Source organism: Fringilla coelebs, assembly GCF_963513975.1.
Source record: "Fringilla coelebs genome assembly, chromosome: 25".
Classification (NCBI taxonomy): domain Eukaryota; kingdom Metazoa; phylum Chordata; class Aves; order Passeriformes; family Fringillidae; genus Fringilla; species Fringilla coelebs.
The window spans coordinates 7,018,150-7,036,536 of record NC_140051.1 but is presented as its reverse complement, the minus strand read 5'-3'; the positions used below and the strand labels follow the sequence as shown (position 1 = coordinate 7,036,536).

Below are 18,387 nucleotides of genomic sequence, written 5' to 3'. Positions count from 1 at the left end.
CTAGAGGTCATCCCAAGGTGAACAGGTTATTATTGAATATTTTATATCAAAGCAATGCTGATAAAGACAGCCAGTCAGAGCTCATTTGAGTCCTGCTATCCACAAAACCATGGAATCATGGATTTCCCTGAGCTGGACCCACAAGGATCGTCCAGTTCCACTCCTGGCCCTGCACAGACACCCCAGCAATCCCCCCTTGTGCCTGAGAGCATTCTCCAAACACTCCTGGAACTCTGGCAACCTCGGGGCTGTGACCATTCTGGGCAGAGGAGGAACCTTTCCTGATACCCAACAGCACTGGTAGAACATTTCAGTTTATGAAGGAGCCAGTGCTGGTGCAATTTGGTGACTGAAGTGCTTGGTAAGTGCCAGGCCACTCTTCTAATTGTATTTGAACTGATTGCAAATCTTCTTGTGGTTTAGGTGTAAAGCTCTGCTTCTGCTGCAGTCCTTGTCTGGATGCCCATTGTTCCTTCTCCAGTCATCAGAGGAGGATTTATTTTTAAACTAGGCTTTAGGGCTTTATTTCACTCCCATCAGAAGTGCTGAAAGATTGGTTTAAAAAAATATTATTTTGCTGGTAGTGTGGATCTTGGATACATCAGGAATGTCAACCTTCACCTTCAATAATTTTGTTGCTTTATTGGATTTCAGTGCAGTGAGCTCTGGAAAGTGCTTATTTACCCTGAATTGCTCCAGTAATTACCTGGTTTCAGGAGAAGGGGATTTATTGCAGGGACTGCTCAGGACTGTTTAGTCCTTTTAGGTCTTTCACTTTTAGGCCTGTACTGCAGATCAAAACTGCAGCAGCATTTTCCCGAGTTTTTCATTTAATTTCTCTTTCTCTTTGCTATCCCTCCCTTGTTTTAAGTGATTTGTCTTTTGTTCCTTCCCATTTTTTGGCAGAAAGGGATGAGAGCTGTGGGTTGATCTGTGGAAGTGCTGCTAAATACAGGATTCATCTGGTCCTCTATGAAATTTGCACCATAAAATCTGAGATTCTGCTGGAAAAGTAGGAGTTGGAGAGAACAGCCTCCTGAGCCTGTGTGCTGGGAGCAGACATGGCAAAAATTCAGTGTTCCCTGGGCAGGCAGGAATGGGATGTAGGAGCATCCCAAAAGCATCAGCAGCTCTGTCCTGCCTGGCATGAGGAGTTGCTCACAGCCCTCTCTGGGGGACTGGATTTGGGGGAAGTCCTGCTGTGCTTCAGCCAGCCAGGCAGCATCACCTGTGTTGTTCTGCTGTTCCAGCAGCAGTTTGGGAGAAGGAACCAGCAGGGCTCTGGATCTGGGGCTGCTGCTGCACTCTCCCTTTCCCCAGAGGGCACAGGATGCTCTTGGCATTCCATGGAAGCACAGCATTCCCAGCTGTGGCCTGAAGCTGTGAATGATCTTCTAACTGTCCCATTTCCCTTTTGCAAGGGGGCAGGGCCTGGGTGTTCCTCTAGACCTGCATGGAAATCCAGCTGAGGGTTCTCCACAGTGTACCATGGTAAGAGTTGCAGGCACACAGGATGGCAGGGAATTGCAGTTTGGGGAGTTCTTCACCAAACTGGGACAAGTAGTGGATTTACAAGGAGCAGGTTTTAGAGTTAAAAAGTGTCAAATATTCTTTCTACACCCTCTGCCTATGGGGACATGTTTTTATTTGTAACTTGCTTTTGCCTTCAGTGGCAAATCTGAAACACCTTTCCTAAACAAAATCTCTAAACCTTGGCTAACTCCTAAGTGAGAGAAGAGCAGGAATTGTATTTCCAAAGTTCCTAAGGATGCAGAGCATTAGGGAGTTAATGTATTTCTCCTTTCTCCTTAATCCTTTAATGGTGCAGATGTTTCTGACAATGGCAGTGAGAGCCAGAAGTGCACTTTGGCAGTGCTTTAGGAGCACCCCTGGCTGTTCCTTGCCCCCACACTGAGGAGTTTTAGGTGATGTTTATGCAGTATTTGCAGTGAGAACAAATCCATGTTTCTGTGACATTTCCTGGGTGCTATGGAAACTGTCTGGGTGGTTCTCAGGAAGTTCTGAGTGAATTGGTTGACATTTTCTTCAAGAGGCTTGGATTTGAAAGCCTGGAGTGGAAGAGCAGGATTTGGGGATGAGTGTTATGTCTGGAGGGCACAGGGGAAGCTGGGGCAGGGGCAGAGCAGCTGGAGCAGGGCAGGAGATCCATCCTTTGGAGAGAAGCTGTACTGAAACAGAAGGGACCCGCAGGCTCAGGGACCCAGGAGCAGGAGGAAGGTACCCTTTGGTCCTGCTGCTTCACTCATATCTTCTTTTCTCTTTTAGCTGAATTCACAGTTTTCTAATCTATGAAAGCCCTTCTGGAGCCCTGCCAGCCCCAAGGGAGTGGATCTTGTGTCCCCTCAGACAGTGCCATGAGTGCAAAGAAAGTGGTCCTAGGACAGCTGGTGAACACCAGTGTTGTCCTGTGGGACCACCAGGTGCAGGCTGAGCCTGGGGATGCTCCAGGGACCTTCTGCCTTCTCTGAACAATCTCAGTGAGGCAAAGGTGGAGGTGTCAGTGAATGAGCCTCTGTGTCCAGCCCCCAAGTTTGCATTCAGGTTTTTCCCTGGCATAGCTGAGTCTCCTGGAAGTATGGAAAAGATCCCACACAGAGCTGGCACAAGAAAACCCATCCCTGCCCACCCCGACCCCCTGCCAGGGTCCAGGCTCCTGACCTAGGAGCCCTTTAGCAGCTATGGGGAGCAAGGGGAGCAGCAGAGCTCTGCCAGTTGAGGAGCATCCTCTGTTGCATACCAGCATATCCTGCATCCCCACTGGGAGGCACTACTGGTGTGATTACAGCGCTGGAAATCAGCCTCCAGGCACGGGGAACACAGGTAGAGGGAAGAGCTAGATTCATTCCTGTGTTCCCTATCAAGCAGTTTCTCCTTGAGTGTGGTCAGTGAGGCTTTGGAAAGAAGCTGAGCCCATAAACAGCAGCTTCAGGCATCTCACACTTTGACAGATAATTTTGTGGTGAGCCTTGACCATGTTTCCTGGGGAATTTTAATTGGAAAAGGAAAGAAACAAGTATGGTGTGTGGATCTGTGCAGTCTGTACACATCAGTTCATGAGTAATGACATTCATCTGTGTTCTGTGCAGGTAAGAAAGAGCTGTGTTGATGTTTGTTATGAAAACATTCCTGGTGTTTGAGAGGTTGGATCCCCCAGAAGAGGCTAAGTAGTGTGAAGCAGAGCAGTGAAACTTGGCCGAGTGCAGGGTGTTGGAGGCACCAATGTGCTTTAGTAGGCCACTTCCCTTTTCACTTGTTCTGTGCTGCTTTCTCACTCTGCCTGCTCTCCACTTGCTCAGGTTGGGGGGGGCTGTTATTTTTAAACAAGTTGGTTTTTTCCTTTCTCACAAGCTCTGTCAAATTGGGACTTAACTGTAATCATAGTTGGCTTAGCAAAACTCTGCAGTTATGCTAAAAGCTCTGAAATAATGGCAAGAGGCAGTTTGTTCTGCTCTGCTTTTCTTCTTCTTTTCTCCTGAATACTTCTGTAAATTAATGTGAGAGCCAGACTTGGCTTGAAAATACTTCAGGCAGTTTTAACCATAAACGATGGCACAAAGCTCTGATCTCTTCCTGGCCTATGGATTTATCAAGGGTCACCAGTGCATAGCTCAACTCTCCCATTAAAACTAGTCCTGGGAAGCTCACAAAGGCTGAGCAGCTGCACCACCACCCCTCGGTGCACAGACTTCGTAAATGGAAGAGTTGGAATATTTTCTTGCAAGCCATGGCAGACCATGGCTCCATCCACCAAAACCTTGGTCACCACATAGTACCAACGGTGCCCAGAGAAGCTGTGGCTGTCTGGAAGTGCCCAAGGCTAGGTTGGACAGGGCTTGGAGCACCCTGGGATAGTGGAAGGTGTCCCTGCCCGTGGCAGTGGTGGGACTGAATGAGCTTTAGGGTCCCTTCCAACCCATTCTGTGATTTGATAATTCCATACTCTGTGACATGAGATACCTGCATGTCAAACCTGGTTGCTGACAGCTCTGAATCAAATCCAGTCATTTTAAAGCATTCCATGTCATGATGTGCTGTTCTCTTGGTTTTTTTAACTCCCCACTCTGCTTTAATCTATAATTTCTCAGTAACACCTCTTATTTTTAAAAGGGTTTTTGTTTATTTGTGCAGTGTGTGTGTGTGTGTGTGTGTTGGGAGCAGCTGACTGCAGGATAAATCCAGCTGAGGATGAAGCAGCATTGGAAAATCCTGATTGTCCAACTGGAATGATGGCTTGAACCTCCTTCAGTGGTTACATTTGCAAAACCAGAAAGCAGAAGAAGCTGCAGGCTGCACTAATAACATTCTCTGGGTTGCTTTGCCTTCTCAGTTCCTCTGTCTGAAATAACTTTTGGAGGATAGGGTGAATTTCAGGATTGAATTTGTGACAAGCACATGGATGGACCCTTTTTTCTGTGGTTTCAAGTGCTCGGGCTTCTTAGCTGGGTTTAAAAGATACTCATTATCTGCTTCCTCTGCTCCATGGCAAGCAGGCAAACTCCCTAGGAGTGGGGAATGCATCTCTTTCACTTGCTTAATTTAAAAAAGAAAAATGCTTAAAATTGTCTGGCAAAAGAAATTAGAACAGAAAATGAGACTCATGTGATTATTTTATTATTTTCAATCAAATATTCAGAAGCAGCAAAAGACATTGCAGTGGTGTTCAGTGCAGTGGAGAGCAGAGACCCCTGTGCAGGTGCAGAAGGTCCCATGTGCAGAGGAGTCACATCATGGTTGCTCAGGTTTCATTCCTAAAAGAAAGGCAGTTTCTAAGAAGGATTAAAGATTTTCCTTTACAGGAAACAAAGTGCAGATGGGGAAAAGGTGTGTCATTGTACACCAGGTAGTAAAATACCTCCTCAGAGCAGTAATTTGAAAGGTAAAACCTGAGTCTGAAGCTGAGGGAGCTCTGTGTTATTGAGGATGCAGCTGTTACATTTCTGCTCTGATTAGCCAAAATAGGATTGGGTAACTCCTGGCCTTAGTTTGAAATTGAGCACCAGCAAAGTGTCAGAATGGGGGGTCACCAGCCTTGAAGGAGTCCTCCTAGCCAAACCTGGCCTACAGTAAAAAGAAAAAAATTTATATAGGGAGCATACAACACATCCTGGCAGCTTTGGGCAGCTCAGCATTACTGCTCTGAAGTCCTAGATGCTGCTTGGAATTGTATGTGCATTTTGCATGTTAATTTGCAATAGTATTGCTTCTGCTGTATTCATCTGTGTTGGGATTTTCCCAGCTTTAATCAATGGGTTTGGTAGGAAGAACGTTCTCAGAATGGTGAGTTGGTACCAGGGAAAAGCGTTTGCACTTGGAATTATTCAGAGAGAAGTGGATTTAGGAGTCGTGCTTGGCTGCTGAGGTAAACCTGGTGTGATAGTGTGCTCATTGTCCAGGCCAAACAAGTCCAGCAGTGAATACCAAGTGTACAGAGAAGCCGGAGAACAGGATCATTGGGAGATGTGAGTCAGCAAATGATTTTGAAAATAGCACAGAAGAGAAAGCCTGAGCACCCAAAGAAATGAGTTTTCCCCTTTTGCTCATCAAGATATCTGCATATAGAGAGGGAAAAACCCTGAGGTTGCCCACCTTTAGCTGGCAAGCCCACATTTTAAAGTGGGTGACAGCAATTACTGGGATTGATGAACTGGTGTTAATGGGGGAGCTTGAGGTCAAACAGCACAAAGGCAGAACTAATCCCACAAACCTCAGTGGCACTAGGAAAAAGCTTGGCTGAGGCTTCCTGCCCTCCTGGCTCTTGTTCCTGCTCCAGGAGCTGGCTGAGGCTGGGCAGGGATGGCAGTGCTGGAGTCAGGTCAAATCCCAGGGTCTCTGTGCTCTGCCCTGGGCTGGAGCCTGGCTGCAACTGGGTCACTAGGAAATGATCCCATCATTTGGCTTTGCTTTCATACAGCAGAACTCCCAGAGAGTTTTTAATTGGATTTGTTTTCAGTGATCTGATCATTGATTCAGCTCAATGCCAACTAGCCCCTCGGACTCGGAAGGGACAGTTCCTGTGATTACATTATCAGGGCCATGGTGGGTGCGAGGTGTGGTCCCTGGGCTGTGTCACATCTGCAAGCTGGGACGTGCTTCCACCAGAGCACTCAGGCCTGCCCGGTGTCTCCCTTCCTTCTGGGCATGCCGAGACAGATCTTCAGTGTGGCCTCGGGGATTTGCAGCAGGAGCAGTGACTGAGGGACAGGGATGGTGGCACCGATGTGCCCCTGAGCTCCGCAGTCCTGCTGGGATTGGGCTGTGGCCCTCACCGCAGTGTCCTCTGTAATTTTTGTGGCATGAAGGAGCAAGGAAGGAGAAAGTGGATAAAGGTGAGTGCAGCTTTCCGGGCCCACGTGTTTTCCTGGAGGTGCTCACAGGCTGAGGGGATGGCACAGGCCTGACCCATGGTGGAGGTTCTGGAGCAGCCATGGGTTACACGGGGCAAAGCTAGCAGTCAGACCTTCACAAAATCCCAGGATGGGTCACGCTGGAAGGGCCCTCAGCAGGGCCATCCCGGAGCACAGGCAGGGCACAGGATTGTGTCCATGGTTCTGGAATATCTCCAGTGAGGCTCACTCCACACCCTCTCGGGACAATCTGTTCAGTGCTTGATGACTGCACAGGGAAATTTCCCCTCACGTTCAGCTGGAACTGGCCGTTCCTCTTGTCCTATTGCTGGGCACCAACGAGCACAGCTTCTCAGCAATACCCTTCTAGATTTTTATACCTGGTGTTGTTTTACATTTATATTTTAGACCTTACACAGACGAGCAGCTGTGTGCGGCTCCCTGCCCACCCTGCGCCCTTTGCCCGGCCCCGGGAGGGGCGGCAGGAGGGACACGAGGATCCCGCGGCGGTGCCAGCCCGGGGGCAGCGCCGGGGCGGCTGCGAGAGCCGGGGAGGGAGGGAGGGAGGAGGGAAGGAAGGAAGGAAGGAAGGAAGGAGGCACCTGCGGAGGAGGAGCCGGGGAGGGGCTTGGCAGAGCCGCAGAGCTGCGGGCGCCCGGCGCATCCCGCGGATCCCGGCGGAGCCGAGCCAGCCCGGCGCGGAGCGGGCGCGGGGACCCGGCCGGGAGCAGGGCCAGGTGAGGCAGCGATACTCCGGGTTACCCGGCCGGGACTCGGAGAGGGGGCCGAGGTGTCTGCGCCACTTGTTGCTTAGTAACTTGCCAGGTACTTAATGTGTGTGTGGGGAATGAGTGGCTTTGGATGAGGATTCTTCTTTCCCGGTGGTGATTGTGCGTCGGGAAAGAGGCTCTTGGTACATACTTTACATTGGATATTGGGAAGAAATTCCTCCCTGTGAGGGTGGGCAAGCCGTGGCACAGGGTGCCCAGAGCAGCTGTGGCTGCCCCGGGACCCCTGGCAGTGCCCAAGGCCAGGGGTTGGACGGGACTTGGAGCAACCTGGGACAGTGGGAGGTGTCCCTGCCATGGCAGGGGTGGCTCTGGATGGGCTTTAAATTCCCTTCCAAGCCAGACCATTCCATGATTTGATGGTACTAAACACCCCCTAGTCGGGCCCAGGGGTGCTGGGCTGTGCTGGGGTGTTCTGCCCAGGACACTGCCTGGAGCAGAGCTGGTCCTGCACGGGTGTGATGCCATTGGGGTGCTCAGATGCCTCCCTGCCTGGGATCATGTTTTCAGCTAGGTGAAAATCTACCTGGTGTCAGTAATTTCTTTCTGATTCCCGGCTGCTGGTTGCAGACCTGTGCTTCTGCAGTGGGAAAAGATCCTGGGGATCCATGCCCTTGGGCAGGTTCCCTGGCTTGGTGACCAGATACTGATTACATTTACATACTTACCCCTCTCCCCCTCCTTGTTAATTGTTTTACTTTTGTTTCCCTCTAACTAATCTCTGCCTTGAGGTTTCTGTTCTACCTTGCTCCACACTGGGTCCGTAGTTGTAAATTGCTTTATTGGATTTGTTCTCGGGTCATGGGTGTGTAGCAAACCGGAGCTGTTAAAGAGAGCCTCTTTCATGTCTGGGATGATTTGTGTGAGGATTCCCACCCAGATCCCAGCAGAGAAGGAATTCCAGCGTGCACACCCCCTCCACCCCAGCCATGATCCTGGGGCTGCAGGGCTGGAGTTTAGTGCCTCCCTCTCAGATTTATACCTCCCTCTCAAAGAGGCAGCTGACAGAGGGGAATGTCTACAATTTAAATTTCAATAGATTTTTGCATATCACTTTATCCTTTGTCTTCCCTCCCTTCCCAGACTGGCACATCCCTAAGCATTAATGTTATTGATGTTGTTGGTCAGGAGAAAGGGGCTTCCTATTAAAACTGCCAGCCCATTGTTTGCTGGAGCCCTGGGGCAGGGAATGCACACTCTGGAAAATAAAATTCCCAGGGAGAGATGTTACTGTGATCACAGTAGACACTTTGCAAGTAGCCATGGCTCGTCTGTTCATATTTGTTCAGAAAAACTCCTAAAAGCCAGGGCCCATTTTAAGGACTAAATACCCTGCAGGATCTGATTATTTGTGACAGAGAATACAGGAGGCCTTCCCTTTCCACTCTTCCCTGGCCTCCTTTGTTCTGGGTACCACACAGGCATGATAAAAGAGGCTCATTTGAAATCAAAGCCCTGTGCTGGGAAGTGAAAGGAAAAGAATATAAAGCAGGCAAACAATACATTGTCTGCATTCCTAACTCTTAAAAAGCAGATTGAATTCACCTCAAATCCCTAAACTTTTAGATTCAATTTTCACTTTCAGTGAAGTTTCTTACACTTCTTTAGCTGTGTAAGGTGGATGTATGTGAAAATGTAATTTTTTTATCCACTTCTAGCTATTGTATCCTTCTTGTGGTGTATAAAGTGACTGTAATGTGAATGAAAATTGTGGTCATGGTCTTCAGTATTCTTTTTGTTTCCACTCCAGGTGAGTGGAAACTTAACTTCCAAAGGCAGAATCATCTCAGGGGTTAATAGCGAAAGTATGAACAGTTTAGGAAGTCAGGGCTGTAAACAGAAGAAGCAGAGCAGTATGGATCTGGGGAGGGTAGGTCACTGCAGTTTGGAAGTAACTGATCTGGGCTGCAAACACTTGCCCTCAGGCCAGTGAAAATGAGAGAGGCAGCCTTTGGGAAGGGGCTGGGAGAGCAGCAGCGATGTTGCCTGTCACACTGGGAGTACCACTTGCCTCAGGACAGTTTGTGCCCGAGGCAAAGGCTGTGCCATGGGCATCAGGAGCAGCGAGGCAGTGTGCCCTGACCCGGACCTCCTCCTGTTCCCAGAGGGATCCTTCATGGCCCTTCCCCATGGAATCAAAAGGGTTTGTTCCTTCCTCATGCCTTCCCAAGGCCTTGCATAAGAGCAAACACCCTCTTGCTGTGGGATTGGGCTCCATCTGCCAAGCTCCTCATTATTCCACTTGTGTTGTTTGTTGATTCCTGTCAGATCCTTTTCCATGGCTCGCCCCCTCCCACCGGAGCGGGCTGGAGGAGCGCGGTGCCGCCGTCACTGCGGTGATCCCGGCCTGGCTGATGACACGCTCGTGTTGGAATGGCCTGGGAAGGCTCTGGGCTGCCTGCCTGTGTCCAGAGCACTTGGTGTGACGCAGGGTCAGCCTGGGTTACTGTCAAGTTTTTGGAAGATCTCCTGCAGTGCTGCTGCCACTTGCAGGAATTGCGTGGGTGAGACTCAGCTGAGCTGCAGCTCCATGGGGCTGTTGGGAAGTGTTTTAATTAGGGAAGGAGCTGCATGGAGCACAGTTGGGCTGTGAACTAGGTGGAGCAAAGGTGTTTTGCCTTAAGTGAGTGTGAGTTTGGGAACAGTCAGCTCTTAACTTCTCTGAGGCCATGGCCACAGAAGCCAGGAGAAAAAAATGTTTGGTTTAGATTGTCCTACAGGGAGGTTGAGGTTGTCCATTAGGCAGTTCCATCTGTATGGCTAGCTAGCAGCTCCAGTCAGCTCCAGCAGCAAGTGTGTGGCATTGCCATCACTGTCTCTCTGTGGATCACATTCCTGTTGATGATGACTGCTGAGTTGGAGAAGCTTCTGACAGAGATGGCCCTGCTCTGGAGTCACCTAATGCCAGAGTGACATCTTGCCTCTTGAATGTTCTTCCATTTCTCCTGAGCTGCAAGTCTGCAGAGTTACCCAGCACAGGGTGCTGGTTGTTGGTGTTCATGACCTTACCCTTAATGCTGCTGCCCCAGCTGAGGTTCCAGAAATTTCTTTAACTAAAACCGCCATTCTTGGGCAACATAACACAACCTTTGGGGTCATTCTGAAATTTGTTTTGTGTATCAGAGATACCCTCAGGTTACAGTGTCACATCCTCTTCAGTGGGATTATAGGGTTGCACATTTTGGTATCAAATCTCAAATCTTTGGGTGTGGTTTGAGTTTGGGCATGCGAAGTCAAACAATCCTGATGTGCCAAAGTGAATGTGAGTAGGAGGCTGACACCATCTCCCTGATGGGCAGATCTGGTTTTCAGTTCTGCCTGTGATGGTTACCTGAGTCAGAGCAGCCTTCCTAAAGGATCCTCAGTCTCCAGGGTAGGCGAGATAAGCAAATGGATTGCATTAAGCTCTGCTAGAAAAGAGATTTTGCTAGAATGAAAGAGAAAAAAGATATTTCAGGTGTCTCTCTGGATATTTTTCTCCTAGCTCCATGTTTCCCAGTTTGCTCCCCTCGTCTCCCAGTTTTGCTGCTGGCCCTATGACCTCTTTGTGTCACCTGAGCTCCTGACCCCACTGCTACGTGTGTTAAATCTCTATCAGTTTGTTTTCAACTCCCCCTCCTTTTCCAGATTGAGCCTCTAATTTTCCTTTGCACTGCAGCCCCATCCATCATTATTTCCTCCCCCAGTCACCTGTCCCAGCCTGTCCCTGCTGCATCATCACTGGGACTCTGTCAGCACTGTTGGTTTTTTCCAAAATACTATTTAAATTTATTAATAGAATTAATAGATTGACCTTGCCAGCCCTTGAACCTTTGAAACCTCTCTCTCATGTCTCCGTTAGCCTTCAGCTGCATAAATAACTGATTTATATCTCCTGGCCATGTACCACTGCCCTGGGGCAGGTGTACTGTCCTTCAGGGATTAATTTGAAGATGTACTGGGGTCTGTTTGTTCAGAGGTCAGGCATCATCTTAGTACTCCCTTATAGTCTTAGATTCTGTGCAAAGATCAATCATGTCTTAAGGCTAGAAAATAGCACAAATTTCTTGGTATCAGACATATGTGATAGACTTTTGTATCAGACTAACCTCATGGTTATCATTAAGCCATTACAAGCACTCAAAAAATTTGGCAGAAGAGCAGGGAAGGAAGTTTTGCTGTTGTACATTAGCTCCTGGTTCAGGTCTGTGTTTTCTCATGGCCATAAAGAAACTTCTCCAGGCAGTTCACGCTGTAGATGATCCTTGTGCATGTCACCACAGACATGTGATTTCAGTTAAATGAAAGTAGCCACCATACTGGTAGCTTCTGGATTTGCAGTGTGCTGTCTCTGGCAGACGAGTGACCAGAGCCAGATGCAGCAGAAGCTGAAGGAATTCTGTAATTGTGAGTTGCCAGGCTAGTGGATCTCTGGTGCCAGATGTTCCTGTGCTGACCAGGAGGAGCCAACCTGAACTGAGGGTTGCTGTTGGCAGGAATGGGGAATAGCTGGAGTTGTGCTGAGGTCATTGCACAGACACTGCCCAAAGGATGGCTGCAGGAGCCTGGGCAGATGCAAGAGATGCAGCTTCCTTATTACCAGGCTTTATAAATAAACAGCACCAGCTCTTATCAATGACCTACTTTACTCTCCATATGTGTGGGGCTCTTGTGGTAGCTGGAAATCTGTCCTTATCCTTGGCTGGTTCTTGTCTTAGCTAATTTGAATGGTTCTTATCAAATTACACTGAAATTAATCATCTTTAACATATTTCTTCACTTCAGAGCACAGCCTTAAATGATGGCAGCCTAGCACAAGAGGAATGCTGCAGCATCAGAAAACATAATTTATTTTGCTCTTGTTTATGGCAAACCAGTCAGTACATATTTATGAAAGTTATTGGAGATAGAAAGATATTCTTAGACTCTCATATCTATGGAATTTTAAATTATCTCTTGAAAATCTTTATGCCTGCTGAGGGAGCCCAGTATAGAGATTAGTGAGATTATTGCTGTGTTGGTTGGTCCTTCTTCAAACCCAGCATCTTGTTCAAGGACTAAGGGATGGTGCTTGGTGGTGCGTGGTTCCACATTCTGCTTGGGGTTTTTAGGGCTGTGTAAATGAGCTTCCAAAATAGAATGTGCTGTGGCAGGAGGGAAGGAGGAAAATGTCTTGTTGCTAAGGAACATGACAGAGAACTGGGAGATGTGACTCAATTCTTGGCTTGGCATCACTTCTCCTTGGTGAGATGTGGGTCTGCAGAGTGGGTTTTTCCGAGTGCAAGGGGATGGATATTGAGTATATTGGCTGATGTTTTCAGGAGGGGTCGCGGTAACTGCTGCTGTGTGGGGACCCAGCTGGCCTCGCTCTGCTCCCACACTTCAGTGTGATCCCGAGTGTGCAGAATCAGGAGCACAGGAAATGTGTGGCAAAAACAACCCCAGCTTCTCATCTCCTGATTCCTGGTGCTGCTCTTTTTTCAGAAGAGTCTGTTGCTTCTCCTTCTCTCCCTGCAGCAGTTTAATTTTAGAAGAGAATGGCTCTGGAGGGAGTAATAGCCTAGAAAAATTTTTGCCTGGTTTGCTGTAAATCTCCTTTAAGAGAGGATGGATTTCACTTTTGTTTTGTAATGCTTTTCTTTATGACATTCCCATACCTTTGTCCATCTTTGATTTTGTGCCTGCCAGTGCAGTTTGTGGATTACTCTGGAGCTCTGCAGCCACACATGTTATTGTTGCTTTGGTCTGAGCACCAGGCTCCCCTTGCAGCAGGGGCCAGCTGGGTGCTGTGACCTGTAAAATCACTGGGAATAACAGAAACAAACAGGCTGCCCATGTGCTGGGAATGTGGGTCAGCAAACACCCTCCAAGATTATTCTCTTGGAGTCCAAGTTTGCTAACTCTGCATCAGAAAACGTGGTGCTATTACACTGGGAAGGGGGTTTTGTAAAACCCCAAATATTAGTGCTACCAACAAGGAATGGGACAGATGCTCTTTGTGGAACAAGGGCTTGTTTTCTTTTGGCAGAGGCTAATGAGGCTACAGGGAACAGGCAGAGGGCTTGCAAAACAGGCGGGGAGTTTGGGAGGGTGTCCTGAAGGAAGTTGCCATTGCCCTGGATGGGACTTGGAGCCACGTGGTCTAGTGGGAGGTGTCCCTGCCCATGGCAGGAGTTTGGAACAAGATGAGCTTTAAGGTGCCTTCTGTCCCGACCCACTCTGGGATTCTGTGTTTGGAATCTGTTGCCAGGTCACCTTTGCCTAGATGTCCCCTGGCCTTTGGGAAGAGGCAGGATGAGTCAGCTGGGAGATGCTGTCCTGCTGCAGGGTTGGCTGGGTTGTGTTTTGTTACCAAGCGTTTGTCTCACGGGGCTTTTCTTGCTGAGCAGAACAAATCTGGGGACACAGTAAGGCTGCATTTGTTTGTTAAAAGAGTTTTTCCTGTTTGGACTCTATGATCCAAAGCCAAGGAATCAGAAGAAGACAGTGCTCTTTGCCATCCTTTCCTTCTGTTGGCAGCACTTTGGGCAATTCTAATTAAATATTGCAGTGGTCTTGGGAAGGATTTTGTGGCCAGACATCACTTGTGGAGTTTGGGCTGAGCCACATGGTGCTGTTGGACTGTGCTGTGAATCCCATATAACTGCATCCCTAATGAATCCTTGGGGCTCAGGAGGGATCAGGACCAGGGGGAGCAGGTCAGTTCTGGGCTGTCTCACCTGGGCTGGCCCAGCTCTGCCCTAAGAGCATCAGGGGCAGCAGATTATTCCTAATCCAGGTCATGGCAGTGGCTCAGCTCAGGGAAAGGTGTGGGGACACCCAGCCACCGTGCGACCCAATGCCACCGTGGGCTGAGCTCGTGGTGTGGGGATGCCCAGCAGTGCTACCATGGGCTGAGCTCATAGGAAGGCTCGGGAGTCCTCCGCAAATCCCAAGGGATGGATCCCTGTGGGCTTCCAGGGCGGCGAGTTGCGCAGACCAAGAGCATGAAGCTGATGGGGAGCTGGTGGCTGGCACAGCTCTCCAGTAAAGCTGCAGAAAACATGTCCTGAGGGTGAAGAAGCCCTGCTTTTAATGAAGTGGTTGTTATTTAATAGCTTTTAACAGTGTCAGGGGGATTTGGGGCCTCACTTGCACCACAAATGCTGGTGGTGTAACAACAACAGCATTGCCTGATCCATAAATGTTCCTGGGAGAGGTACTGGGCAGCTTCCCAAAGCCACAATGAGCTACCTGGCACAAGGAATCCTTTTCCTTCCCCTCCTCCCCACCATGTAAAGGCTTTGGCCAGCACAGTTATGACAGCGGGGGTTGGGGGAGGAGGGGGGATTTTTGCATACTCCTAATTGATATATTTGTGCCAGAAAAACTTCAGAAGTGGTCCAGACTCAGGTGGGGTTTTTCAGTTGGGTTTCATTTGAGGGTTTTTTGTAGCCAGGCAATCTCCACTGGATGGAGAATTTCTCTTTGCTTCTTCAGGCCAGGATATTAAGCCAAATCTGCCTTTCTGAGGAAAGCAGCCCTTGCTCCTTCTAGGAAAGTCTCCATTCTTGGTAAACAGTGTGTTTTATACTGGTTAAGTCTGAGGTGGAAAGTAATATGGATAAATGCTGGAATTTTTGTTTAGCTTGGTTTGGCTTTCAGTTGGTAGCTTAAAGCATAGCAACCATTTGAAATTTCCTGTTAGTAATGCTGGTTCCCAAATTTATTTCTATGAGCACGTTGCGTGGAGACTCAGGCTGTGAGTGGATCAGCTCTATCATGTTTATTAAAAGGACAGTAATGGTAGGAAAGGGTTAATTGTTTTATCCATGTCTGCTTGGTTGTAACACTTGTAGATTTGTTTCAGGTCTAAACCCTGTGCCTTGATTCCCTGGTTTTCCTGCAGTCACCAGTTCTGGGTACAGAGAGTTACTGGTGCTGCAGCAGGAGAGCACTGCTGGCTGCTGCTGTCACTGTCACCTGTGGGGCAGTGAAGCCTTGGATGGGTGGGAGCAGAAAACATGGATTCTGCAGCATTCCTGGCAGCTTTTGGTGCTTGTCCAGAGCCTGGATCTGCTGTGCTGTGTTCACCTAAACATGGATGCATCAGGAGTTAATCCCTTGGGATGCACTGGTGCTTCCAGGGTCAGTAATGCCTGAGGGTGGGGGGATCCCACCTTTGCTGCTGCTGCAGGAGGAGCAGAGCTCATCCCTCTCGAACACCTACCTGCTTTCCTTCTCCTTAATAACCTGTCAGCAGGGAGATGACTGCTTGGATTTTCTTGTCGTTCTCTTGTTCTCCTGCACCCAGCAGAAGCCTGAGTGAATCATTCCTGCGTGGGTACAGCCCTCAGAGCTGGGCTCAGCCTTAGAGAGGCTTGCAGAGCAGGCAGTGATCCAGAGCAGGCTCTGTGTGACCAAGGAGCCATGCTAACACTTCCACAGGCTGGGGACAAGGGAATTTCTGGTGGCTGAACCTGCCCTCGCAGAGTCCTTGGCTGCTGCAGCACTTCTCTGTGGAGGGAGTTTGTGGGAGTCTGCTTAATGGTGCAGAAAGCAGGACAATTATTTTAACCTGCACTGAGTGGCTTAAAGGGAAAACAGATTTACTATGTTTTAAAAACTCAGCTCACTTTTCTGGTCAGTGATGCCAATACAAAGCCAAGTACATCTCTGGACCATGGAAGTGCACCCATTGCAGTTTTTTTTTCTGGTTGTAGTGCTGACGTGACACCCAAAAGTCACTTGTTGATCTGCATTAGTAGTAGAATTTTTTCAGGACTAGAATTGGATGCATTTTTCTCCACTTAAAATCTATTCTCTGATGGGCTCATTTTACATTAAGGCAAGCAAGGTACATAGTATACAGAGTGAAATGATTCAAGTGAATAAACACATATCGATGATTGCTTTATTTGGATTAGTAGGTGCTCTGTTTGCCTGTTGTAAAAGCATCTGTCTCAGGTCTCTCACCTCCAGTGGTGTTACCACAGCAGCCTGAGGGTGCTAACCTTGGAAATTCCACACTAATCAGGGTGAGACTGTCTCCATTTATCCTTGAGCTGGGCCGGTAGGAGGTGATAAATGAGCCCTTATTTTCCTGTGATGATGGATACAACCAAACCCCATCCTAACTTTGTTTGGCATGTCAGCACAATCTGTTCCTTTATTGCGTGCAATTAAAAAGCCTCATCAAACTGCAAACACTCCTTTAATTAAAGCCCCCACAGTCACAGTTTGTCATGCTCAAAGCTCCTGTGGTTGTTAAATAAATTTGGTTCGATTGCTGAGGATGCAGATTTGGGGTTTGGTGCGGATTTTGGGATTTTAGGTATTCAGGTGTGCTGAGGATCAGTTTAGTGTTGTACTGCTATGGGGGACTTTTTGCAGAAGCAGAAGTTTGCTTTCCTCACATCAGTACAAATTTGTTAAGGTCAGTGGAATCAGGTTTATTATATAAATATAGATATATGAGGTTTATTACATATATCAATAGAGGGACAGTGTCAATGTCTGGTAAAATGGAAGGAGAAATATTCAGCTGTGTGAAGGGATTAAAGCAGCCTGAAGCATTGTGTGGTATAACCACGATCTTGGATCAAGGTTTTTCATGTTCCCTGCTTGAAGAACCCCCTGAGTGAAGCAGTGCCCATCCATCTCTGCTTTGCTGAGTCCCGGTTTCAGAGCTGCTCTCTGTAGTTCACATTTCATTAGGCAGCAGAGGTGACACTGTAGGGGGGAGGGGGGTGAACCTTTGTTCCCAGGGATCTTCACTGCTGTGGAAGGTGTTACTCTGCTGATACTTAATTGCAGTATTTGTGTGGTATTCATGCAGGTGGAATACATGGTTCTTGGCTTTCCTGCCTCGGATGAGAGAGAGGAGCAGGGCAGATTGATTGCTGCTGCTGCAGGAGCCTTTACAACTTCCCGAGCTGCAAAGGCTTCCACAAAGCACAGCCCTTTGTACCCAGCAGTTTGTTCCCTTCAGTAGAGCTCTTCTGTTGAATTGAACTGCTTTTAATTCCTGTACACAATGGCACCTTTGTTGGGGAGGCTCCGAGGGCCTCTGGAGGAACATTGACGTTCCAGGGCATTGTTCTGCTCCCATTCAACCTGAGCCCGGCCTCTCCTGCCAGGGCCAGGTCGTTGCTGTCACCCACTGCTCTCCTTTGCCTTGCACTGAGGTTCAGCTCCTGAGCAATTTTGGTTTTAGCTGAGGGACCAGAGTTTCCCCAGCACAGCCCAGAGAGACACAGCAGGAGGTTGGAAGGCAGCTCCTGCCTGAGCCAGATCCTCCTCTCTTTGGAGGCGGCTTGTGTTCGTTCTGGAGAGGATGAACTGCATCTCTTCAATCAGCTGCCTTTGTGACCTGTTCAGTGGGCTGGGTGGTGGAGTCCCCATCTGTGGAGGTGTCCAAGGGACACCTGGATGTGGTGCTCAGTGCTCTGGGTAGGGTGAAAGGGTGGGGATTTGGCACAGGTTGGATTTGATAGCCTTGGAGGGCTTTTCCTCAGTGACTGTGAGTCTATTTTTATTTTGTGATGGCTTGAGAAGGGGGCTGCTGAGGTTCTGGGGTGGTGCCTGTGCAGGTGCAGTGAGGGGCAGTGAGGCCCTGGTGTGCTGGGAAGGCAGGTTGGGCTCTCAGGGGGCTCTGCCTGCTCAGCCTCAGAGGTTATATAGCCAGCCCTTTGTTCTGCAGGGGCCTCAAGACCAGAGCAAGGGCCAGTCACAAAGGTTTATTTCTGTGTGTAGATTACACACTGGTTTGCACAGGAGATTACCAGATTTCTCAGTTGAGCCTCATTCCCTTTCCCAGAGATGAAATTGCCCCTCCCAGGTGCTGCCCAACATCAGCCTTTCAGGTGGCTCCTGCCTGAAGCTGCTCTGCAGGAAATGTGTCTCTGTGTTAGTCCTTCCATTCCAGCTCACTCCTGGTAGCGCCACACTAGCCAAGGGCTGGGACAAAATCCAAGTCTCTGTTTAGTGTCAAACCTTGGGAAATCTGCTCCTGTAAATAATTGATAGTAATGCTGCTACAGTTGTTGCATGCTCTGTAGAAGAAGTCCTGCTCAGTGGTTGCCAGGTGTGGAATGAGCTGGTTGTTCTTGTCTTGTGCAGTGTCGAAGAAGCACGGGAAGCTCATCACCTTCCTCCGGACATTCATGAAGTCGCGCCCAACGAAACAGAAACTGAAACAGCGGGGGATCCTCAAGGAAAGGGTGTTTGGCTGTGACCTGGGGGAGCACCTGCTCAACTCTGGCCATGATGGTAAG

The 18,387-nt window shown here is 48.8% G+C and overlaps 1 protein-coding gene across 1 annotated transcript in view; it reads left to right on the top strand.

Moving 5' to 3' along the window:
• The window catches only part of ARHGAP32 (Rho GTPase activating protein 32), a gene marked incomplete at both ends in the record, with an annotated part of 143,236 nt that overhangs the window by 92,234 nt on the left and 32,615 nt on the right, over positions 1 to 18,387 (top strand). Inside the window, one exon of the mRNA XM_084221634.1 lies at positions 18,233 to 18,382. Within this exon, the coding sequence (XP_084077760.1) occupies positions 18,233 to 18,382 (150 nt within the window). The remainder of the gene's footprint in view (positions 1 to 18,232; positions 18,383 to 18,387) is intronic.